The sequence below is a fragment of the Trachinotus anak genome, unplaced genomic scaffold, assembly GCF_046630095.1.
Source record: "Trachinotus anak isolate AG129_WGS33_773 ecotype Australia unplaced genomic scaffold, CSIRO_AGI_Tana_v1 ptg000008l, whole genome shotgun sequence".
Lineage (NCBI taxonomy): Eukaryota > Metazoa > Chordata > Actinopteri > Carangiformes > Carangidae > Trachinotus > Trachinotus anak.
In genome coordinates this window covers 14,994,306-15,020,116 of record NW_027273859.1, presented here as the reverse complement: position 1 = coordinate 15,020,116, position 25,811 = coordinate 14,994,306, and the positions used below count along the sequence as shown (strand labels likewise).

Sequence of the window (25,811 nt, the reverse complement as noted above, 5' to 3'; positions counted from 1 at the left end):
TTGAGCTGAAATGCAAACATTTATTCATTGACAAACAGTAGTAGACTTTTAGGCCTGACAGATCCTAACCTAATGTTGTCCACTGGCACTTAAACCCACAGTGACACCAAAGAGAAATCCCTAGAGCTGCTGCCAACAGTGAAGAGCTCAGTACTGTAGTGTGCTGCCATCTAGTGAGAAAATAATGAAAAAATCCCATCTGGTGATCTAATAATTGTATTAATTTATTTTTAAAAATATGCAAAAGCTTTAATCATAACTAATTTGTTTTCCTGTAATGTAATGTGAGTTTCTTCTCTAAAAATTAAACATCCAGCTTCATCCTTATTACTTCACATGTTGGAACAGAGTGTGTGAAAGCTAACCAGATCAGTGAGGCTGAGGGTTGTCTTTAGTCAGAATTGAGGCATAAACAGACTCCCTGGAGCACCCAGTGGGAGATGTGCATGGTGGTGAACAGGTCTGCCTCAAACACCAATCCCACACCCATTGCATTCCGCCTCAAGGATGTGGTGTACACTGGTGTCCGGAGCGTATTCTGTGGTACAAAATATACACAAAAATGCAACTGTTAGTAAAAAATCAAAATAGTGAACTTCAGTATAGCGTGGAGGCCTGAGGTGTGGTCCACACCTGTAATCTGAGGCGGCGTGTCTCTATGGGTATGACTTTGAGAATGGGCAGTTCAACAACCAGAACTTTTGGTTTACTCTTCACTAGACAGCCCTTCTCCATGTCCCAGTCTGCTCCCTCCAGATACAGGCCAGACACAAAACAGCCTGCAGGGAAAAAAAGACTATGAGTATTTATAACTCATCACTAATCATGCTGCAAATGTTAAGTCTCATTTGATTACCTTGTCCAGGTCTATCAGTGACTTCTTCCTCACTGCGGTACTGGGTCACTTGTGTGTACAGTGTGGAAAGATCCAGAGGCCAGCCATTTTTCCTGCATGCAGCTTGGACCAGGGCAGTCAGGTAGGACTCTGGGATATGAAGTCCTGATAGCCACATTACCTTTGGCTCTCCCTCATCCACCTGGTCAACACAAAATACACAGATACATCAGACATAAAAATATATTCTCAACTACTGTGTTAACTATCCTGTTATTCCAGAATGATACAGATGTGTAAGAGGTTGTCTGTGATAGTGAGTGTCTGTCCTCACCCAGTAGCTATACTGTTCATAACGCCTCTTGAAATGGCTCATCCAGTTACCAAGTGATTTAAGTGTGTCAGGAGCCAACTTCTTCCAAATGGCAGGGATGTGACCATTAAAAAGGGCCCGAGCGACCTCATCCAACTCATTGCTCATACCCACCTCCCCAGCCAAAGCCTATGGGATACAAGAGAATTAGAACAAATCCAAATCTATTTGAAGCCCAAAACACAACACGCAACACCCGTCTGTTTGTACTCCTCACCCTCTGCAGCTCAGCCAGAGAGTGCTGCATCCGCACCACCAGTTTGTTGAAGCGTTCTAGTTCTTGAAGCAGCACCACTGAGGTCGGGGAAATGTCCGTGCCAAACTTTTTATGGATCACGTCCATGTCGAATAACTGTGGAAGCTTGTTTTGAATGTCTTGAGCCACCTGGCTGATGTAGTCATCCCTACTGATGCTTCCACCAGATTCACCTGAGGCATAAGACCGTTTGTAAAGCCAAAAAGAGAGAAGGCATTAGGCTGCATGATGGCAAAGAGTGTAAAGCAAACAGCCTTCAATTAAGAGGTGGCAGAGATGAAAGATACCAAATCATACCTGTCTGAGGCTGCAGGTCTATTAGGTGAGTCCACATGTCTTTAGCTGCCTGAGTGTAGTATCCTATCTCTGCATTAGAATGAAGGCCCAATACCTCTGGTGTGTTTGCCAGTGGCAGGGTCTCAATTTCATCTATAACACAACAGTGTGAACCTGTGAGTGGTAACAGAATATTAACTTTTTCTTAATGTAAGAGATTGTTAAGAAGTGAAAATGACAACTGACCAACATATACTTTCTTGGGCCCATTTTGGGGGATCTTATAATCCACGTCCTTGTTGCTGAAGAAGTGGAAGCACTGAAAGGTGTAGAACAGGAAGTCTCCAAGGTACTCATCCATGTAGACAGTCAGGATCCTGCGGTCAAAGCTATCTATGGCTCGCCCACCATACATCACCTATAAAACGTTATACACATATACTAAACTTACAGTATCAGCTATATTGATATTCAGTTTATTAAACACAATAAATTGAGCCTAACCTCCCCAATAAGGTATTTAAGACTTCCCCAGGGAATATTGCTGTCACCCTGGTCGTGAGCTTTGGTCAGGTAGGTGTTCAGGATCTCCATACACACCTGTTGAGCACAGTTACATTGTGTAAACCACTTAACCAGCATCAAGTGAAATACAACTGCTATTCTAGCAGCTAAATAGCAACTGAAAATCTAATTATATCAATTAGTTCCAACATATTGTAAATTACTTCCATGTAACTTACAATGAAATCAGACTCGTTGAAGTCGTAGGGGACATTCCAGCCAATTTTGCCATACTTGCGTCTCTCTTGTACCACAGCATGGAAAAAGGCTAACACATACACCAGGCTACAGAAGACAGGGTGTGGGCATTCAGTCAAGGTCTCATGGGAGATTTTAGAGTACGTGGCTCTCATGTTGAGCTTCAGTCCATTGGGAGGCTCCGTCACAACCTGCACACAATATTAAATTGCATGTAAACACACTGATTTCTCCTCAAATCAAAATTTCTATTGTAGATTCTCGACAAAATGAGGAAAACACTGCTGAAGACAAAGAGAAGTTGTTTTTCACCTTTAAAGACCTTTGCAGTATACCAATGGGGAAATCCTGAATGGGGTTGGTGGTGATCCACAAGCGGAAGTTGGGATTGGGCTTGGTGATCCTCTCTAGGGACTTCTCCAGGTCCTTTAGCCACTTTACCAGCAGGTGGCAGTTCTGTAGCATCAACCACTGACCACGCGACACCGCTTTCTCCAGCAACTGCAGCGCTACCTTCAACACAGGTATGAAGACAATTACACTCAACTCCTTTACTTTATATTGTTTCTTATTGTGACTACTTAATGATCCCTATACTTATTTCACTTAAAGCTTCATCCCTGTGATATATAAAATAATTTGTCAGTACCTTCTCTTGGCCTTGGCCCATAGCAAGGAACTTGAACTTGTTGCCTCCAAAGCCTGATCTCTCAGCTAGTTTCATGAGGTCATTGGCTGGGTCAGAGCCAGGGCTCAGGATGAAGACAATGGGGGAGAAAGGTGTGCTCTGTTCATGAATTGCACCAAAGCTGATCACAGGGGGCTGTACATATCTGAGCAGAAACACAAGAAAATGTGGAAAGTCAGGGCTTGATTCCTCTCTGTTTAAATAATTACAGCTTCTGTAAAGTTTGTATAACTGCGATAAAAACAGTCTCACTTCTCGCCCATGGTGACAGTGACATAGTCAGTCACAGCTCTATAGACTCTATCAACACGGAAGCAGCGCAGCAACAGCAGCCTCTGAAAGGCTGACAGGTTCTCCTCATATTTCATCGGGAATGGAGCCTGTTCTGGTCCGTCTAAGTCATACCACTGAGGTGAAAAAGAATGAGGGTTAAACTCGACTGATCAAATAAAATGCCTATAGTGATTGCTGTCACTGCAGTCACTTACAGACTTCCAGTCAGTGGAATTTTTCTCCACGTCATCAGGCAGAGAGCCAAACTGCTCAGGAAAGAGCTCTGCGAGTTTCACTATGTCTTCCCAGCCCTGATCTTGTAGCCAGTCACAAGGCTTTTTGCGCTTGCTCTTTTCCAGAGATAGATTACCTTCACATGAGGGGAAAAACATTAAAAATGGGCTTTGAACATTGTGTGCATACACATTTGTGTGTGTTTGTGATCACTCAAATATTCTACTTAAATATTAAAGAGGAGTTCAACTTCTCTGGATGTCTGACCTTTGATAAAGAACTCCAACTCTTCCTGCGGTGCTCTCCCTTCTGCCTGCTCAATCTTAATGGCCATGTTAAAGGAAAAGAGCAGCTTGTGTCTCTCAAACAGACCTAGGGATATGCAGTCAGTTCAGGTTATAAAATCTACAAAATAATCATAGATACTGTGCTTTATCTTAAGAAATCGACCATTTTCTATGCTTTCTACTATTAAGTGTTCTTACCTAAGTATCTTACCTGTGCAACCATAGTTATAAACACTGATTGTCAGAGTGTCCATGATGTTCTTCAGTCTTTTGGATAAAACAGAGTCTGGCAGCGATTTGCGCAGTGAAAAGTCAAACACCTCCAGGTAGGAGGCTAGAGAGTACTGGTACATGCTGTTCACCAGAGCCATTTCTGTCAGTACAAAGAAAAGAATAGCACCACGCTTGGCAACAGGACGGTAGCCATCTCTGAGTTCGTCAATGTCCCTGGATGTCTTCTCAGCCAACTTTAGTTTCTCAGACACCTGATGGCCACAACATCAAACAAGAAAAAAAGATTAATCACTTCAGTGAAACTGCTGTTCTTCCATGAGCTCATCGATACTTGCTGTAGCAAAACTGACCTCACTGGCTTTTGACTTTGTTATCTCTAATGTATGAACCAGCTCTGTGTTGTCTAACATGTTGCCTGTTGATGTGGCCAACTCTCTGAGCAGGGAGTCCCCGAGGTTCTTCAGCAGCTTCTTATTGTCGCTCGTCTCTTGGATCAAATGCTCACGCTGCTCCTCCAGTTCCTTCTTCTCAAAGCCCATGATAACACTCAGCAGCTGGTCTTCCAGACCCTTAAGGGTCACTATATAACAAAGATATAGACAGACAGACAGACAGACAGACAAAGGATTTTATACATGCTGTTAAAATGTTTTGGACAAAAACTATGGTTGCCATGTCAAAGGATCTTACCGGTATAATTAATAACCATAGCCTTTCCGAACACTGCTGGGGAATATTTGGGGTTAGATAGTTTGGTGTTGAGATACAGTTTAAAGTTGGGATCAAAGTCCACTTCCTTGTCACCAAGCATGATGACCTGTCTGCCCTCTGATCCTTTTACATTCTTCTCCAGGACATTGTCAATCACAGGGTCAATGTATTCATCCACATCTTGGAAAAGGAAGGGGAAACCATATTTGATGGCCATCTCTAGCTGCTTCAGGAAATCTGGATCATTGAAAGATGAAATCTGGGGAAAGAATGAGGATCACAATCTCAGGACCACATGTTGTGACCCTTTCCAAAGTGCTGGCTCTGGGGCTGTCAGCTGTGGGAACCTGTCTAAAGCAGCCATTCTGTGGCGTTCTGTGATGTTATAACATATAACTTGTATGAGCATGAAACCTCTTGTACCTTGAGGTTATTGTTTTCTTCCTTCTTCTTAATCCAGTTCAGGGCTTGCTGTTGAGGGTCAATACACAAGGGAAATCGGCTCCCTCTGGTTGTAAGGATCCCATTCTGCACTGACAGCTCATCTGGAGGCAAGCCCTCTGAGCCCCATCTACAGTGTCATACAGGGTTTATTTGACACATACTTAACCCCACAGTACCCTTAGTCAGAGTTGAGTACATCCAAAATAAAGGTGAATCCACATATTTGCAACAAGCACCTGCCCTGTTACCACAACACCTAATTCTTATCATTTGATAGAACAAATTTCTATTGCATATTGTCTTCTCGAGTTTCATGTTTCAAAATCTGTCATTAGGACATGCTCCTTCTCACCTGCTGATTTCTACTTCATCAGTAAGAAGAGTTTCCACTTTGAAAGGCTGGCTCATGGGGATGCCTCTGTCTTGCACCTCCTTAACCCATACTTGGTATACCATTTCATTCCGGAAGTTCCAGCTGAAGGCCCCTTCATAGCTCAGAAAAGCAGCTGCGATGAGACAGTCACCCAGAAGACGCACACGCCTCTGTTTCAATTCTTCCAAATCTTGTGTCCACCTGAGTGGGAATAGTTGAAAATAGTGAGTGGTAAAGAGAGATGGGTGGAGACACAGAGGGATGAAGAAAACCAGATTAAATAATCAGCTCTTAGCTCTAGTTGGTTAGGCTCTTAGCAACAAGTGTTACAGCCTCACCTTTCATTCTCAGAGCTCAGGCCTGAGATGAGTTTGTCAGCAGCTATTAGCCTCCTCTCCATGAGTTCAGCCTCCTCCTGTAGCAGCTGTTTCTCCTCCATAGCAGCTTGGTACTTCGCCCCAAGAGCCTGCAACTCCTTCTGAATATTGTTAAGCTCACTCTGAATATCCTCCAGCTCCCGTTTACTCTGAAAGAAGTTCTTCTCTAGACGTGCCACCTGAGAAAATAATGGAAATATGGCTGAATGGGTGCCATCTGTGTTCCTTCTTATAGAGCATCATGTAATAGCACTTTCAAATCTTACATTACCTTCTCTCTCTTGGGTTTTATCTCCCTGGCAACTTCACAGTAACCCATGATAGCCTCGACAAACTTGAGCATTCCTGAGCCAGCTTTACTGATGGCTTGCATCTCCTCAAAGCTTGTCTGGAGGTTCTTCAGGAAGCCTGGCCAGGGGAAATTGCAAAGAAAGCAACTATAGCATACGTGGTAAACACCAATGCCACTATCATATACAGTTCATGGGTATTATAATTTGCAGTTTTTATGGTGGATTTCCATTACTCATGAAGCTGACTTACCTTTGACAGTCCTGACCTGGTTGTTACCTATGGAATCACAGTCCATCTCCATCAGCGAGCGCAGGAAGTTAGCCTCTGACATCATCCCCTTGGCTGACTGCCAACTGATCTCCTTGTAGCCACGCAGCACCAAGATGCACTCACAAACCACTTGCACCTGTTTGGGTGGCTTGGCAAAGGATCTGCACAATGGACCAGCAAGAAAGGCAGATAGTGGGAAAGGATGGATTAACAGATGGTGTACGTTTGTTTTGTTGTCAGGTATGTTAAGTCCTGGTTTTGAGATCAATTTGAGATCAGAGCTTGACTAGAAATTTTAGAATATCAATCAATCCCCTATACAGTATGTTTTCCGTTATCATCTATCTTCTTTACAGAGGTTTAGTGTGGTTGTCTGAAATAGAGACATCACGGTATATCTATTCATTCATCCTCATTGCTGTTTTTTTCAACTACAGAATTAAAATGACAATCTGAGTTTACCGGATCTCTGTGACATCAGATTTTTCAAGGTCTTGCAGGGCATTGCGGGCTGCCTCTAATGCTGGCAGCGCCTCAGCCAGGGAACTTTCTGCTTCTTTCTTCTCAACAGCAATCACTTTGTTCTGCTCTTCAATCTCTTTGGCTTTATCCTCTGCCAGAGTCTTTTTCTCCTCAGCTAAAAGGAACAGTTATTGATAAATGGTTTGTAACAGGTGTGTTTGCTTTTGGAAGCCTATGGTACATTGTGGCTATTATAACTCCAAGTTAATAGATACAGTTACACACTGACCCACAGTGGTGTTTGTGGCGATCTCATCCAGCAGGGTTTCACAAGCTATGGACTTTTCAGCGAGGACCACCTTCTGCTCTGCTAGCTTGACATTTAGCTCAGCCAGCTGCACACTGGCCTCCTTAAGTTTATCCAAACCTCCCTCCAGACGCTTACACTGAGCTGGAACAGCAGAGAACACGTTATCAAAACAAAGTCTCAAATTAGCGCAGACACCAAAGTAATAACAAGTTCCATTTTCTCACCCAGGATGTACTGGTCCTTTTCCTCCAAGAGGTTAGAATAGGTGGTAATGAAATCCAAATAGTTCTTTGGAGTAACATAGTTACTACGTCTGAGTTTCTGCTGGAATAGTTTGCTGTAGTCATCCACAGAGGTATGGACCTTGCATACATGCGCTATCACTTCTGCAGAGTGAGCCTCAGGAATCATGGGATTTTCACCTGTAAAAAGAATAATTAAATTAAAATTAAAATCAAAACTTTGCGAATTCTTAAAAAAACATATTGAGATTTCGGGACAATGTTCCTGCTGTAGGCCTCATCACAACTAATCAAAGTTAAGAAAGCCTTTAAATCACTATCTGAAAACAAACTTTTCCACAACAAAACCATTTAAAAAAGATAGAAGTTGTGTAATTACACACCAAGGAAAGACTGAGCCACTGCAAGTAACGCCTGTGGAGGCCATGGCAGGAACCAGTCTATCACAGTGTTGTTCATTAGTCCTGAGAAAAAAAAGTATACAAAGTCGGTAAAATAAAATCAGAAATTATATTATAATTAAGTGAAGCCTGACACTGTGTTACCCGGGAAATTTCTGCAGCGTGTCCTCAGGGTGTCTCCCACTGGAGACATGCCTAAAACAATGTGTAGATTGTTGGCGCTCTTGTTGACAAAGTACTGCCACACACTTTCTTTCGAAGGACCTGCTCCCATCTTTAGAGCCTCATCGCGAAGCTGGTTAAGAACTGACTCCTTCTCATCATCCGGGAATAATGCAGGAACAATCCCTGTTAAGAGAGACCATGATCAGAGTACTACAGCTGTAGCTTTTAAGAAAGACAAATGTACTGTGAGCCAGGAGGTTTGAGTTATATCCAACCTGAAGTGAGCATGTTGTTAATGAGTTCCAAGAAGCCTTCCTCAGCAACATGTCCATCAGTAAAGAGGAACACCATCTTCTTATTTTCAATGCCAAGCTTCAAGTACAGTGCTTTCAGATCTTCACGAAGGTTTGACTCATTGTATCCTCTGCTGAGTGTTATCTCAAACACCTGGGAAAAGCAGATTCCATTAATTATTGTGGGAGATTTCTTTGCAAATATAGTTTAATGTTGCTTAACCTCTCAAACCCTTATTCTCCCTTTCAATTTATCTTTTAGCTGTTTTAAAGTTAGAAGACTCATGTTTCCACATTGTTCCAAACCTTCAATGAAGCTTTGATTACACAAGATGCCACATTCTTATGGCAGTGAATGGAAACATTTGTTGTGTGTCCTGTGCAAATATGGCATGAAACACTTGGTGTCTAGTGGTGAAGATGTTAATAAAATGTTTATTTGCTCTGCCATAAGTGTAACTCTAGCATCTATGACTTTTATTTTTTTGGAAACCTAAAGAGGTGAAAATTTTAAATTTGTTCATCATCAGGCATCATTTGCCTTTCACTACACCCGTCATGTGTTTAACAACCTCACAGCCAGCGGTGAAGGCAGCGAGCTTGGTGAGGGACTGCTTGCCAGAGCCCCCCACACCGACGAGCAGTGCATGGCCACGATCAATGCGGATAATGCGGTGCACCCTGGTCAGATGTTCCAGAGCGTCATCAAACAGTACTAGGTTCATCCTGGACTTGTTCTCATTGTATTCCTCTAGAATTTCCTGCAGAGAGCAAACACAGTGTATTTTATCAGTATATTTAAAGACAAATTATGAATAAACAATCAAAAACTATTGTTATATTAGTGTACTATTACAACTTGGCAATACCTGAAACAGGGCTTTTGAGGCATCATAGTCCTGTATGTCCTCATAGACCCTAGGTTCAGTCTCACCAAGGGCTGTCCTGTAGTCTCCAAAAAGAATTGGGTCCCTCATGACTGCCTCCATTTCTGACTTGAAATGCTCCTCAATCAGGTTCTTTATGTGGCCTTGGACCTAATGGCAAAAACACGCATAATACACGCATAACACAACACTACAAAACTATTAGAATAAAATGGATTTTAAGCCTACAATTACAGCTGGAGGAAGTTTTACACATATTATGTTTGTCCCTGCAGTCAATACAAAGAGGTATCTACAGTATATATGTACTGCTGTAATTAATAATTATTACCAAGGCTTTGTCAGTTTCATCAATGAGTCTGTCATGGAAGATTCTCAGGCATTCATTTCTCCAGACTCGTACAAATTGGGTGACAGTCAAAAACCTGTTAGCGAGAAATCAGATAATGCACACATTTGAAAACATAGACCTCCAACTTCAAAGTCTGTTAATGAAGTATTTTAATCCACTACATCAGACCTATCAGGTTTGGTGAGGGTCAGTCCATTGTAGACTCTTGACAGGTCCCTCAGGTTGAAGATGTAGTGGAACTTAGAGGGAGTTGGTGGCATGTCTTTGATGATGTTGTTGTACAGTTCCAGTGTGCAGATCGTGACTTTATCACAAACCTTCTGTATGGCATCCTCAAATGACTAAAAGATTTGATCAAGTTTATTAAATTTGAGTGATTATTCATGACTGAGATTCTGATATGTACTGATTTATGCGGGACAGAGATACTCACTCTGGTGTGGCCTTTGATAATGGAAGCATAGATAAGGTGGAGTGACTCCACTGCAGGGAAGGGGATGCTGAAGACACTGAAGAGCGAGATGAAGCGGGGATCCACCTCATTCCTCCCACCTCCTGCCTTTCCCATGGCAGCGATAAAGCCGAGATCCTTGAGGACTTTGTAGTTAAGCTCCTTCCCTCTATCATATAGGCCTCCTCGGTTCAATAACAGCTTCAGAAGTGCAATAGGCTGTTGTGTGCCATAATTATCCACCTGGATGAGCATATAGTACATTACAGTTATGTCAAACAAACCAAGCACTGTCATTCACCACAATACAGGGGATAAGAGGCTTGATTAAGAGCTTGGAGCAGGTACCTTTGGCATATTCATGTCATCTATAAAGACCAGCAGTCTCTTTCCCATAGGAGGCCCGTAGATCTCTTTGGTCCTTTTCTCCACATTGGCCTCCAGGTTCCTCTGCAGGTCCATTGAAGTTGTTCTAGATGAGAAGTTGATGATGAGAGTAATCTGGAAACAGAAGGGAAGATATTTAAAGAATTTAAACTCAGATGACATAACGTTCATAACGTTGGACGACAGAGTTAGATGGTAAACGCACACTTGTGTCTGCATTGAGGTTCTTGAGGAAGTTATGAATGGTGGCAGTCTTGGAAGTGCCAGACTCTCCAACCAGAAGCACTGCCCTCTTTATCTTCACCATCTGTTCCAGGATCCAGCTGGCTCTTGTGGTGTCAATAGTTGGCACTAAAGTAAAGATGAGGAAATCAAAATGGAGAAAGGAGTTTGGGAGGACCAAAAACTATAAATCTATATGCATGTATGCAGAACACTTGATTTGTCCTCATAGAACTGATCTCTACCTAGGATATCAGCAAACTTCATTTCAGGGTTGTGGACATATTTGGTTACCAAGGAACTCCAGGGTACCCACTTCTCCTGTGTGCCATCAAAATGGAAATCATACAGAGTCGGCAAGTATCCTGTATGGATGCAAACATTTTGTTATCAATAATAATATGTGACACAATAAATCACATTTGCACTTATTCATATGAAGAAGAATGCTGTCAAAATGTAAAACTGAGTTTGTTTTCATCATGATATTAATTAATTAAAACTAAAACCATAGAGCAGTCATGTTCGTTGATTTTCAACAGTCACAGCTATTATGGGCAACATTTTTTTTAATAATGTCATATATAGTCATATCTGCCAACCATGTTCTCTAGTATACAATATGATATGTTAACCACAATCAAATTATATAATTATTAAATGCTTAATGTCGATAATACATGCTAATTTCATAACATTCTAAATACAAATTCTTGCTTCTTACCTGGGATCTGACCAGGTCCAGCCAGGGCTTTCTCATCATGCACGACAGTTAAGCAGGAAAGCCTTTTGATGAACTCATCAAACTTGATCCTGCCGCTCTCCAGCAATGTGGCTCCTAGTGAGCAGTACAGAGCTTCCAGGAAGTAACACTCCAGGACTTCAGCACTGTTGTTCTCACTCTCAAGTAGTGCATCCAGTGTCAAGCACAGCTGAGTCACCTGAACATACCGCCAACACATGCAATCAATCAATGTGAGTAGTCTGAAGATAAGACTATCTTCATTCCATTCTTCATGCATAAATAAAACAACACACTGGAGTATAGGGATATGTGCAATTAGGCAACTAAACGTTTAAACATTGTTACCCTTGCTAGTTGACACTAAAACTACTAGTTGGTTAAATTAATTATCAATATTCATTATTATACAACGCTGATTAACTGTTGTGTCCAAGATGTTACACCTGCCACTAGCAGGGGCAATTCATTATAGAATTTTTGAAATTTTGTGAAGTGTAAGTAATTAATTGTTTTTCTCACTTGTAGACGAGTCAACTAGGCTAGATTTTAATTTCTGTTTAATCAAAAAATATATATATTGTCAGGAGCATTCCCACTGGAGCACACATGAGCACACGAGATGGATGAGAATAGCCTACCATGTTCAGATCTGTCTGAGGAACAACAGTCTTCAGTTTTTGGCCCTGTTTGCCATCAACAATACCATCCACAATCATGTCAATTGAGCTGTGCAAATATTTTTCAAACAGTTTGTTGAGCACATCTTGTTCCTGGAAAAACAAAGATTACTGAGATATTATCAAATTACAAACAAGTACAGTTATTACATAGTGTATATGTTTTTTTCTCCCATACCCTGTCTGGTCTGTTGTTCACCCATCTCTGCCAGTATGGGGTGTATCGCAGGTTTTTGGGGTCAACAAAAACCATCCCACAGCGGGAAACAGTAGCCGGGGAAGCATACTGCAGATCTCCAACCTGTAATGGTGACGTTCTCTTACAATATGCTCTGAAAGTTGCAGAAAAGTGTAGGGAGAGGTATTCTGCTGACAGTAACCATGAAATTCACACAAACCTCAAACAGCAGGGCACAGTGACTCTGTAAACGGATCCGTTCTCCATTGGCTAGAGTGAGGAGCTTGTTGTCATCCATCACTGAGTTCATATTCTCGACCCAGAGAGCATCAACATCGCCATCAAACAGGATGTACCTATGAGTCAAAGTTCATGTCTCTGTGTTGTTATTTTACACAAATTCTTACTGTGTCTCTCAATGTATGAATAAATGACATCAGTGGCATATTGGACATCTCTCATCAATTAATTGATTAAATGTCTCCTTTGAGGTGTTTTTTTTTTCAACCTTCGCTCTTTTTTGTCAGTCGGCTTGTTGATGTCACGGAAGATGTTGGATAAGATCCCGTCAGTCCAGTCTCGTGTTTCAGGGTCCAGAACACCGTAAAGTTCAATGACACTCATGGCTTTAGGGTTCAGGGGATACAGCTTGGTTTGCAATCCCAATCTGAAGATGAGATTTTTTAAAAAGTTACAATTGTCCATACAAAAGATTAGGAAGGTGGTGGAAACTCAGGTGATGTAAGTGACACTGACTTGGTCTGAGCTTGACATAATGTGCTGATGACCACTGATTTCCCTCCACCTGTTGGGCCCACAACCATAGTAGTGTGTCTCGTCATCATTGTCTCATACATCTGCACCACTTTATCCACCTGAAACCATAGACAGCATTTAGAATAGGGTATATCAACCACTCTCACCACTCATATGCTGAAACTAATTGTTTGTCACTGAAACTCAGTAGTCTTAAATTGGTGTATCTCATAGAATGAAATCTAAGACCCTGACGAGACACCTGGTTAGGCAGTAGGACATATTTGTTTTCCTGGAGGATCTGTTCCACAGCATCATTGAAGTCGGGATAGCGAACACGAGGGCAATCCAGCCCAGGGAACAAGTCTGAGATCAGCCCGAGGAACAGAGGCACGTCCTCAAACACAAACTTTGGCAGGTTCATGTCCCTGAGAGCTCGCATCAACACCACATCCTATGAAGAGGAAAAACAGTAAGAACAGGGAATAAACAAGAGAAGACTACAAAGCATTACACAGAAGTGGACACTACCTTTTTGTCATAAAATCTGAAAAATTGCACTGGGTAATCTAAATAAATTCCCTGAATTTTCCTAATAGCAATCAAGCTTCAGTCTATACCTGTGGGACTACAAATTTGGTTCCCCATTGAATTTAAGCCAAATGTTTTCTGTTCACTTTATGAAAATGAAATGAAATGAAAACATGAAAGACAGTCTTTAGTCTCTACCTCACTGAGGTCTGGTGAGCCTCTCTTCAGCTCTCCTGCCATCACTAGGACAGATTTCAGAGCTCGCAGGCCAAAGTCATAATGAGACTGCTTGGACAGCTGCTCACGAGCCAGCTTATACAGAACCGTCATCTTCTTTGCCAGGACCTGAATTGAATAAAGACATAAAATCCTCAGAAAGAAATGTACATGTGAAGGTAAGCAGTAAACCCTTTTCAGTGTGGAGTTACAGATTACTCAGGATAAGAGCATCAACTAAATAGTAACAGTGTAATTTATGGTTTGTGTGTGTGTCCCTCACCTTGGCCATTAGGAAGCCCTCAGAGAAGAGCATGATCTCACAAATCTGCTGCAGGTCAGGGACAATGACCACCACAGGCCTGAAGAGGGCTTTGACCGATTCTGGCAGCTCTGTGCGTCCTGCATAACCAGGGTTCATGGTGATGAAAATCCCCATGCGGTCGTCCAGGCTGATCTCTTGCCCTTCAAACTGATGTGCAAGTATAAAGTATAATGAGGGTCAACAAGCGAAATAACCTTTAATCTTTAATATTCCTATGAAAACTGGAATAATTTCTATCTTTTCGTTACTGGTTCTGCATAACTACAACAGACTTACATGGAATCTTTTAAGGTGCAGAATGAGAGCATTGCGGATGGTCTGGATTTGGGAGGAGATAACCGACAACACCGAGGCATCTATTCGATTGAACTCATCAAAGCAGCCCCAAGCTCCACACTGGGCAAGGCCAGAGAAGATCTTACCCACAGCCTGCACACAAAGAGAGGAATGCTGTTTGTTTTGGCTTTATTTTTCCAGCATCTGCCCAGAAGTGCATGAGCCCACCATAAGCACACATGAAGGATGATTACAGCAGTGTTTCCCACAGACCAGGTAGCAATGACACCACTGACACCGTTGGGGGAATGCACCAGTGATGCGCTGGTTGATTTTCCCGCACACCGCTGGCATATGCATGCTTGTCTGTGTGTGTGTGCGCGTGTGTGCGTGTTCCTGTGTCTGTGTGTATCCGTGTGTGTCCGAGAATGACAGAGAAAGAGCGCTATGCGGAGATGAATGAACCGAACGATATTACATTGAGAGCATAGACTAGAGGGAAAACAACAATGGGAAAAAAAAATACCAATCATTCTGTGGCGGTTGGTCTCCATTCTGTGGCGGTGCGCCACAGAATGATCTATGTATGGGAAACACTGTACAGCCAACCTCTAATATTCAATATACATTTACACAAGAGTCCCAAACAAGGTGGTTCTTAAGACATTTGTTTTATATATTAAGGCAACACACAAAGTCTTGTGTGAATATGATGTAAACAATTTGATGTCCTTTCTCACAGGAAAAAAGCACAGAACAGGTTTAAGGTACTAAGTTTAGGCTTCTTACCATGTAGTCCATGCCCTCACCACAGTTGGTAACCACACAGAGCAAGCCTAAAGCTTTGGCCAGATCTTTAGTGGACTCTGTCTTTCCTGTACCAGCCGGACCAGCGGGAGCTCCACCCAGGTACATGGAGAGGGCCTGCATTACAACATTTACAGGCATCCTGTTGTCAGAAAAAGCTAACATAACAACTCACATGTGTCGGCTTGGGTTTTTTATGCAAAGCTTCTCAGACCTGGGTGAGGGTAAGGTAGATCCGGTCTGTCAGTGGAGTTATTACCAATCGGCCATTCAACCCCATGTATTCATATCCGTAAGAGAACGAAGCACTGCACTGACGCACAAATAGGTCATCATGTTCCCGAACCCAGTAAAATTTTAGTTGGCTTTCCCACTCAAACTCTTTTACGTCCATTATACTGGAAAGAGAATTATATATTTTTTAAGTTTACCTTCAAACACACAAGTTACGCTGTCATGTACAATGAATAAAGTTAAAACTGGCAAATGTTTACCTGTTTAGAACAAAGCTGTCCACAATGTCTCTTGCATGGACATCGATAATGAGTACAGTGTTGATCTTTCGTCTGTCATTTTTCTTCATTGGTTGTGTAATGCGTGTTACCAGCTCATCAATCTGCTGATGCATTTTCTTGGCGTAGTTCTTCAATGCGTACTTCTGTCCTTTCTTCACATTTATAAAGACGTCCTCTACCTCCCAGGTCCACCACACTTGATTGGCAGCCAGCACCACCATGCCCTGGTACAGCAACATCCAATCCACTCTGAGAGACATGGAAATGACAAATTTACTGTGCTTCATTTGCACACACACAGACTATGGCAAAATTGCTCACGTCTACACAATCAGGCTACACATACCTGCTCCTGTCTTCACAGTAGTGGAAGATTGCTTCCTTGGTGATGAGTCTATTAGTCCTCCTCATCTCCAGTAGTACTCCCGTCATCCACTCCTCCACTCTGCCCTCCACTGGGATGGGCTGCCTCAGCTCCATCACCTCACCTTCAGCGGACACCATGGCTCCAGCTACTGTATCCCCATTGCTCCCCACATCAAACCTCAGAGATGCTATGTTGTCATACATCTTGTGGAAAAAAGTAAAGAAAGTGTTTCACACGCAAACTTTGAAGAAATATATGAGTATGAAAAGCATCATAAGGATCATACCTTGATCATGTGCTCCTGGACACAGGCAGGGTCACTACTCCCCAGAATGCTGAGCAGTTCATCGTCAGAGATGAAAAAGAAACGAGGAAATGCATTCCGCTTAGAGTCCAGGTAATCATTAAGACTCTTCTGGCACCTCTCCAGGCCATCACTCAAGGCCTGCAGGTCTGTTAGCCGGTTGGGAACCAGGCAACACCTCTTAATATGTGGGCCCCTCATTGTGTCACTCATTATCTATACAAGGCATAAATGAATTATATTATTTTGAGATGTTCAGTAACAGAGTACTTTGCTTTCATCAGGTCAATATCATGGCAACACTCACTTCTTTAAACCTTTTGTCAATGTTATCAAATTTCTTGGCTTCTTCCGGTAACTGCGATCGAATGTCTCCACCAATGAATATGCTCTCCAAGTACATCCATTTTCGCTGTACCAGCAACCAAACCTGTACACGAAATATTTTTTCAGTAGGGATTTTAAGAATAGGCTAAAGTGTGATGAGAGATTTGGTTGCTCTCACTTACCTCTATGGTCTCACTAATAAGGGACAGGTCTTTTTCCCATTGTTGTATGGTGCCAAGGAAGGGTCCAACAAAACGGCTGCCCGCCATGCTCTGTAAGTTCATGGCATCGTTGTCCACATTCAGCAGGATCTCATCCACTGCCCCCAGAATAGAACCACGTTCCTGGGTCCCTTTGAAATAGGACTGCACACTGAATTTCATGTTTTCCCAGGTCTCCACCACCTCCTTCACTCCCTGAAAGCACACCCATATATGGATAATATAATTTCACTGATAAACTGATACAATTGATCCCTAACTCCAGTATGCGATCATTCACAAATATGGATGCTTGCCTTCTCAATACTGAGCTCTTTTACAGCAGAGGTGACAATCTCACTTATAACATTTGCATATTTGTGCAACTCCATGGCGAACATGTTCTCCAGAGTGAAGCTGTCAGGGTTCATCTCAAAGCTGGTGCCGGTCTTTTCCATTAGTTCCTTCCAGTGTCTGTGGCCCCAAATAGAAAAACATATGTATTTATACCCTGGTCTACATTTTCAATATCCCATACACCATTATTAATCAGCATTTTGTTTTCTGAAGACTAACCTGTCTCTGAGGGATTCATTCTTCAGGTCCAGGAGAAGAGGCAGAGACTCTCTGAACTCCTTCATGCGTGCTTCTAGGAAGAAGGCCACAGGCAATGCCCGCACATCTTTAGGCAGCTGCCTCAAGCGTTTGATGAAACCCTCAACACCCTCCTGTAGCAGCTGGATGTTTAAATCCACCCACAAGGTCTGAGACCACTCTGTCTTTGCATCCTGCAAGATTTAAGGACAAATATTAAATACTTGAAAAACCATGTTAACCAGAATGATGTGTCCAAATATGGAATTAAAATTTCTAACAGAGAGCCACTACATCCCACCTTCTGAGCTTTAAACACATCATATATTAGTCTCAAGGCCTTCATATCCTTCTGCATGTTGATGACCTCTGGGTACACAGTGACTGATAGGTCCAACAGCTTCTCAGCATTAGTTAGCTCCTGCTGTCCTGCAACTATCTTGGCAAGGTCTGTCTCATATGTTCCCATAATGGTCAGTCCTGAAAAGAACAAAAGTGAAAGACTGGTTACCCCACTACATTTCAAGATTTAACACCATATATTATTGTTCTGGATATAACAACTAAAGGCAGAGTACCTTTCTCTAAATCATCTCCCACAGCTCCAGGACCATGCATGTTGAAGCTTTCAGCAAAGATAGACAACTCCTGCTTAAACTCTTCAGTCTTCTCCTTTGTAGTCTTTGGGTGTATTGGTAGGAGAATAGGAAGAGAACTGTAAATGTAAATCTCTAAAAACTATACTTTCATTTGTACTATGTAAGCAGATTGTGTGGGTTTGATGTCTTACTTGAGTAAAAGATTTCTTGACATTTGTCAAGCTTCGATCCACTCGTCTGGATTCTGTAAACAGGTCACTCCACGTCTGGTCAATACTGGCAACCAGCTCCAGTTCATCCTCTCCAACCTACACATAGAATACAGAGCACAAGAAGTTCAGCAACATAAACAGTAACATCTTATGTTTTCAGAGGACAATTAATTAACATTAAACACACAGTACCTCCACTTTGTACATGGCCAGTGTTCTGTATCTTTCCTTGATATCAGTGAATCTCAGCTCCACATCTAGAGACATGTGCTTGATGTCTGAGATGGTACCAAGGACAGACTTCAGGCTTTCAAAAGTGTCGGGTGTCTGTTTCAGCTTCGTAGAGAGTTGCTTTTGTATAAAATAATAATAATGATAAAAATAAATGACATATAAAGATCAAAGAATATTTACAAAAGAACATAAAGCATAAACTTTGTAGCATGATTCAATACCATGAGTTCATCTCTCAAGTTGAAGAGATCCTCTTTGGCAGGCTTGTTGAGCAGGCTACCTAGTGAACTGATCCAGGACTCAGCAGTCTCATGCACTGTGTGAACCAGAGGCTCCAGATTCAGATGGATGATGTGATCATTCTTAAACAGTTGCTCCTGCAACACCTCCTGATTGATGCGAGCAAGGAACTGCAGCTTGTCATCATACATGACACAGGATGGTTTTCTTGCAGCAAACTTTTCATTGACGATGGTTTTGTTCTTTTCCCAAAGAGGCCGATAGCGTTTCCAGTGGTTAAGGTACCGATCCACAGAGAGGAGCAGCCGCTGGATGTTCTGTGACACTGTCATGGCACTTTCATTTATCTGAGGATGCTGCCACACGTCACTGTAGAAGCTAAATGTCACCAGTTCATCTTCACCACCCACATGTTGTGGAGGGCACTCAATGCAGGTCCCACGCATCCAACGCACAAATTGCTGAAACACAAAATATTTGCCTGAATTAAATCAAACTGTGATCGTTAATGTGTTACAAATAATTTTTTTTAATTCAGTGATACATAAGATAGTCATGATGATACCACCTTAGTGCTCTCTACACAGTCTCTGATACACTGCATGATCAGCCAGTAGATCTCATTGCTTTGGGGCTGCAACACAATCTTAGGGGCAGACAGGATGGCATCAATTTGGAAAAGTGGGGTACTTCCCATCATTGCCCTGTTGAAGGCCTGAATGCTCCTAAATGTGAAAGTCAGAAAGAGGGATATTAGAATGGTTAAGACAGATATTGTACTGCATCTTAAAGGAGCAGTGATTAATCACAAAATAGATAACTTCAAATGCATAAACATCATGCAATTACCTCAGCACCATCTTTATAAGGGAGTCTAGCACCTTGCGTTCCCAGTACATGTAATAATCTGCCATACATGTGGCTTTGCCACTGCTGGTTTCCATGATCAGATGTTCTGTTTTAGTGATGAGGGGTCCAATGTCAGCATACTTCCTACTCAGCAAATTCACGGTTTTTACTCGCTCTCGCTCAATGTGTTCACAGAACTCCTTGACACCTTGAAAAAAACAAAACAAAACAAATACATGCAAATAGGCCAAAGAAAAAAATTACATCAAATAAATAATATCCTACTATTAGTTCTACCTGGTAAGTCGCTTGATTTATCTGGGACTGGAAATTTCAGTAAGTTTGCCACTGCCATGGATTGCAACTTGGAATCAATATCCTTCTCATTCTTCTCAATTTGATTGACAACTGACTCAAACTTAGAGACAGCCTGAGTGCCTCGGTTGATGTAGTCAGGAATGCCTAAAACCAAATACCATATATTATCTGATTACAATTTTACAGAGAATAATCATTTCACCAGACAACATACATGAATAAATAAGATTACACAGACATTTTAGCCTCTGTATGAACCATACCCAAGGAATTCCAGTTGAGTCTTTTGCATCCAAAATACAAGTCTTTTTCGACAGCGTTTATATGTTGAGTCAGCATAATGAACTTTGCCTCACTCAGGCTGTCTATTACAGAGTGGAAGCAGTTAGCAAGGTTGTTCAGATCTTCACTATACCTAAGAAAAAGGATGAAACAGGTTACATCAATCAGTGGTTCTGTTGTTTGGTATAAACTCTGCATTCAATTACTGGTGAGCATCATTACCTGATGAATTTGTGCTCCTGTAGAGCAACATTTTGAGCCAGATAAGGCACAGAGTGGCCCTGCGACACAAGGTTGTTTGTCTCAGAAATGATTTCCCTGATCTCTGGAGGAAAGTTCACAAGGTATCGCACACCCCTCTGTAGGCTGCCATCAGCTGGTGGGATATCTTTAGAGACAGCCTGAGATTAAGAAAAATCAAAGCAAAGTTAAGTTTGAGAGAAGACAATAAGCATAATTACTGTATATGTGTTTTGCACAATACTGAATAATAGTTACAGGTAAGTAAATAGTGAAAGATAAATACCAGTTCTGATTGGATTCGGTCTTGAGTGGTAATCATGACCAGCAGTGGTTTTTTCATTAGCAGTGGTAAGTTGTGTTCTGTCTGAGTCACCCAGGTCTCATAGTTACTTATCTCATAGTCCTTGAGCTTCAGGGCCATTTCCACATATTTTTCCTTGGCCTGAGCAGAATGCAGCAAAAGTCACATAAAGGGTTTCAATAACATTTTGGTGTCTAAACAGTTTAATATTTATACTGACGTATGTGGTATAACAGCGAACTCACTCACCACTTTGCACTGTTCACTCTCTGCCATCTCTGGCACATCCAGGAAGGGAAGGATGGTTTGTTTAATGCGGTAGAGAAGAGATCGGCTCCATCTGATGGATCCTGCCACAGGAGGCTCATTCTTATTTAGCGGAGGTTTATCCTTCCTTGCCTCAAAGATTTCATTCATGCTGGCCACCTACAAAGACAAAAAAGACTTAGGTGTTCTACAAAAGTGCTTGTGCCAGACCATGCTCAGTCTATTAAAAATTCTAATAATAAACAGGTACAGCAGCACAACATGAAATATAATTTATTTGTATATTTTTTTTAAAGTGTTGAATGATGAGGCTGCCTGCAATGTAGGCTGAACCTGGATGTATCAGAGGTAATTAGAATAAATAGGTATAAATAGGTAATTTCAAAATTTAGTTTGTTCATTCAACAAAAGCTTTGTAATGATCTGATATTATCACATACTTTGATAGTAATTCAAATTTAACTACACAGTCAAGTATCAACCAGCACTTTTGCTTGATTTCACAGTGCACTACCTCTTTGCAGTACTGAACCAGGATGTCATTAAACTTTCTCATCAAATGGTTATTGATGGTCTCTCTGGAGCGGATGTGTTTGAACTTCATGAGCATGTCAAAGGCAGCAGCTGCAGAGCGCAGTGTCTTAAAAGACTGATCAATGAAGCTGATGGCCTCTCCCTCAATAGCCTGAGTAGACACATGTAAAAAGTGAATTAGCCTGATAACTGAGAAAATTATGCAATTTTATTAGTGTGAAAAGAAAAGTACATTGATACCACCATGATTAGTTAAACACTTATTTTGATTCAGAATTTAGATTTTCATAACTTCTCCACCTAAACTCACCTGAACAGTAGTGTCAAATTCTCGCATGATCATTTTCCAGCTTCTCATCTTACAGATCTTGAAGGGACAAAAACTGACCTCCTCAAAAGGCAAAACCAGACTATCCACTCCGCACAGCACTTCATCAATGCTTTTTGGGTCACCAGTCACACCTTTTAGCTCTGGGCCAAAGATATTATAGAACTCCTCCGAAATCTGCACAAAACAAATTCAGGAGAACAGCTTCTTATACATTTTCCATGTTCAGTAATTAAGTGAGAGGTCAGTATCTATGAGGTATGTAAACACTGACCTGCAATACATTGTACAGGTCCTGGCAGACAGAAGCCATGTAATCAGTCCTCTCAAACAGTTTCTTGCGGTCAAATTCCCAACGGGCGTCCCTTCCTGACTCTTCAATTTCAGCGCGCACCTCAAAGTAGGATGATTTCCACTGGTCCAGAACCTGTTTAGCATCATGCACCTTGGATTTGGCCACTTCCCTCTTATCTCTGTCCAGGGCACAGCACATTTTTAAGTTATACTCAAACTGCAAAACATCCTGTTTGAATAAGGGATTCTGAAAGACTAATGAACAATAGTGACACTTAAAATTTATACTTGATCTAAAATCTAAACCTCCAATGTATAATTTAGATGTATTCACACATACTTGAATAAAGTGTGGACATCTATGACTTGCGAGACACGTTCACACAGCTGCCAGGCAATACGCTCCATTAGCGGGACCATACGCTCATTTGTGTTATAGTGGCAAGAGCTTATCCACACAATTTGCAGGCTGTCCATCAGAGGACCAATGGTCTCCAGGATTACACCAAAATTTGCTCCAGTAGCCAGATTCTACAACAGACAATGGTAACTTTGAAAGACGTGAAGGTGAAGATAGCAGAACAATTCTGTCGTCACTCTTTTGATCAAAAAATAATCTTGGCAAGGGTGTTTTATATACAGTACACTGTTGTCAATGTAAAGACAATGATCAGAATATTCAGCAAATTGTATTCATAGAAAGTGCAGCTCACCATGAAGTGTCTCTCCAGTGTGTTGAGGAAGCGTATATTATTGTCTGACTCCACACAATATTTAATAAGTTCAGCAACCGTTCCTTCCAGGGTCTGAATGATTCCTGAATCTGCTTTGGTCATCACCTGCAAGATCTTCTTTACCACGGGCTGTTTAAGCTGCTCACTCAGAGCACCCAGGATGGATGCACGTTCCCGCCAGAAAGCTATCTCAGCCATAGGGCCAGCCGCCTGGAGGAAAATGGAAAGTGAATGTTTCACTTTGGCATATGGACATCACTGTGCATGTTGCGCTTTCTGCTAGCTAATAATTTTATTTTGAGCTGATAGGGATTTATTCTGTTAGAAATATAGCTCGGACATTTCAGCAGAAACTATGCATGTGAATGCTGGGCTTGACCTAAAGTCCTTCAGCTGAAATATAAGTTCCTCAATTCCAATACCACCAAGCCTGCCTGTGTTAAAACTCAGGATACAAGAAGAGGCACAAACCTGTGGCTGTTTGTTTTGCTGCTCCTCAATAACAATAGTAATCTGAGTCTGCCAGTTCATCACACACTGCTCCAATTTCTCTACTATCTCTGGATTAGAAAGCAGCACATCCACCTCCGGCTCCAGGTCTAGCTCCGGGATGTGCAGCATAATCTCATCTGTGACAAAGGGAGTCATCTTAAGATTGTAAAGTTTATTATAAAATGATATGAATTGAGTATTAAAAATAAACAGGAGCAGTATATTGAAGGCTTGCATTTTATTCTTAAGACTTCTATAACATTTTTACTAGTTTTTTTTATAGTCAAAATACAGATAAATTTCTCAAATTAAAAACAATGAGCCCTTGGTATATCAAATAAAACAAACCTTGAATCTGGAGGTGTTGGAGAGTTGTATTTACAACTCCCAAAAACTTGTGCATCCTGTTCAGCAACTCATCACGAATTGTGACTTGCTCACTTGACTTCCCTGAACTCTCCTCTTCACCCTCTCCACCGGTCTCCTCCTGAGAAGAAACTATCTTCATCTGGTGGACACTAAGCAAGGGTATATACACCTGACAAGAAACACAGAGAAAATATACCTCCTATACTCATTATTCAAAACAGAAACATTTGAAACACATGCTTTTCTGCTGTTATTACATTATTATATTATACATTATTACAGTTATTACATGTTATTACAAGTTTTTGTCTGATGAATAGTGGTTGAAAGTGAATTGTTTTTCATTTTACATTAGCAAGTTTGTTCTGCAGCACAAGAAGAGGGTGCCCACTATGCATGCCAATGTCAAATAGCCTGGGCATGAGGATATTGGCTTCATTCATGTCCAGTGGTTCAACAATGGTCTCTGTTTAAAACACAAATGATATTCTTGTGGTTAATCCTTTTTATACACAATAGAAGCTTGAACATGTTTTATTGTAACAATACTGAACTGTCCTCTCACCCTTTGTGTTCCTGAGAAAGTAGAAGATGCGGGATTTCAAAAATCTCTCTGGGTATTTGTTTATTGCTACATGAAGCTCAGTGTGATAGACCACTTGAACCTCAATCCTCTGAGAACACAACACCAGAAATGGGTTAAACATTTTTTTGTCTATCCTCTCCATTGCTGATAAACTGTTAAATGATTTCTAACATGGTCACAATGTGAAAGAAATTAAGACGACAGGGTATGAATTAAAGTTTGATCTCACATGGCTGGGACTTTCTTCATTTGTCTGTGAATCTAAGGTCATCTCTGCTCCACTGTGACTCAAAGACTTGTTGTCAGGATCTGAAGAATCCGTGTCTTTCCTCGTTTCTGGGGTTATCAATTAGATGCAGTTTTATTATTCACGTTAACAAAATTCTACATGCAGTACTAAAACATGTGTGAAAAGCTTAACGAATCAATATTTCATACAATTGTGACTCACTATGTAAATTACTACATTTTGATATTTCAATCGCTTTATGCAGAACAACACTTATTCTGTGAGCCCAGTGATGCATATGAGGGACAAACTAGGGCTACACCTTAGCCAACTTACCGACTGGAACCTCAACCTCAATTTCCTCCTCTCTTATAGTTTTGAAAAACAGAAGACATGACGGTGAGTCTTCATCTGAGACAACGTTCAGAAACCGGATGATTCTCTCCTCTTCCTCTCCATCTCCGCGGCTGAGGAGCTCGTCGAAACAGTTGGGACGGTCCCATAAATTGAAACCGGCAGATACCCGCTGTCGGAGCCACTCCACTCTTAAATCGTCATGAACCATTTTTTTTTTTTTTTTTTTTTTTTCAGTTATCGTTAGTTAACATTTGGAGAATCGAAAAACAGAACTACTCTTTTGTTAACAACTCGCCATTTGAAACTTTGTCAGCGCTAGCTTAGCATTAGCACTTGGTTGTTGGTAGCTTTAACGGCAACTCAAGAAGTCGTGTTGCTTAACTGTTTCACGTTGCCTTGGCAACCGTAAAACGCTAGGAAGTTGGTTCCCAGAGCGATGACTGGAAGGCAGCTAGCTGTGTGCCTGTCATCTTTTCCCAGAGCGATGACTGGAAGGCAGCTAGCTGTGTGCCTGTCATCTTTTAACTGAAGACAGGTTTGGTCAGGGATCTGAAAACCTTTATAGTTTTCTCATAAACAAATAGTAAACCTCGTGTGGGAAACTAATTTGCATATCAATCTAAAATTAAGTGTTTTCATCGGGATGATGGCATTATAGTTGCACAT

General features: G+C 41.5%; 1 protein-coding gene across 2 annotated transcripts; it reads right to left on the bottom strand.

Moving 5' to 3' along the window:
• On the bottom strand, positions 1-25,603 carry dnah10 (dynein axonemal heavy chain 10). 2 transcript variants are annotated; one of them, XM_071482929.1, is made up of 79 exons: positions 25,125-25,603; positions 24,789-24,895; positions 24,539-24,647; positions 24,324-24,439; positions 23,953-24,142; positions 23,584-23,741; positions 23,092-23,322; positions 22,719-22,909; positions 22,359-22,557; positions 22,067-22,261; positions 21,737-21,907; positions 21,205-21,381; positions 20,938-21,096; positions 20,634-20,812; positions 20,393-20,544; positions 20,109-20,273; positions 19,812-20,019; positions 19,531-19,687; positions 18,944-19,423; positions 18,681-18,839; positions 18,468-18,584; positions 18,256-18,358; positions 17,979-18,157; positions 17,660-17,871; positions 17,401-17,557; positions 17,066-17,299; positions 16,864-16,986; positions 16,539-16,772; positions 16,232-16,455; positions 15,865-16,134; positions 15,585-15,768; positions 15,353-15,487; positions 14,564-14,716; positions 14,246-14,434; positions 13,945-14,091; positions 13,478-13,669; positions 13,216-13,334; positions 12,968-13,126; positions 12,680-12,815; positions 12,460-12,582; positions 12,243-12,374; positions 11,584-11,800; positions 11,105-11,224; positions 10,843-10,988; positions 10,599-10,751; positions 10,233-10,493; positions 9,968-10,140; positions 9,779-9,872; positions 9,430-9,597; positions 9,133-9,321; positions 8,543-8,714; positions 8,247-8,450; positions 8,085-8,165; positions 7,684-7,881; positions 7,439-7,600; positions 7,150-7,324; positions 6,667-6,848; positions 6,395-6,531; positions 6,085-6,302; positions 5,726-5,947; positions 5,353-5,500; positions 4,909-5,188; positions 4,569-4,798; positions 4,196-4,469; positions 3,965-4,069; positions 3,679-3,833; positions 3,443-3,597; positions 3,152-3,335; positions 2,815-3,015; positions 2,484-2,693; positions 2,245-2,340; positions 1,987-2,158; positions 1,762-1,893; positions 1,426-1,637; positions 1,170-1,337; positions 857-1,037; positions 634-779; positions 366-538; positions 1-170 (listed from the first exon to the last, which is right to left on the bottom strand). In XM_071482929.1, exons 1-78 carry the CDS (start codon positions 25,351-25,353, stop codon positions 392-394), a joined length of 13,722 nt encoding a protein of 4,573 aa, XP_071339030.1. In that variant the 5' UTR covers positions 25,354-25,603; the 3' UTR covers positions 1-170; positions 366-391. The 2 variants fall into 2 exon arrangements, with proteins under 2 accessions (XP_071339030.1, XP_071339029.1); XM_071482928.1 differs by having other exon boundaries at positions 1-538.
• Between the last annotated feature and the right edge of the window lie 208 nt (positions 25,604-25,811).

What these genes read in the sequence shown, in the direction of transcription:
- dnah10 (XM_071482928.1), bottom strand. Translation starts at nt 25,353, where the DNA reads ATGGTTCATGACGATTTAAGAGTGGAGTGGCTCCGACAGCGGGTATCT. An exon ending in ACCGAATCCAATCAGAACTG is followed by an intron (nt 20,813 to 20,937) that starts GTATTTATCTTT and finishes TCTTAATCTCAG; the next exon opens with GCTGTCTCTAAAGATATCCC. An exon ending in ATGAAACTGACAAAGCCTTG is followed by an intron (nt 9,598 to 9,778) that starts GTAATAATTATT and finishes TTTTGCCATTAG; the next exon opens with GTCCAAGGCCACATAAAGAA.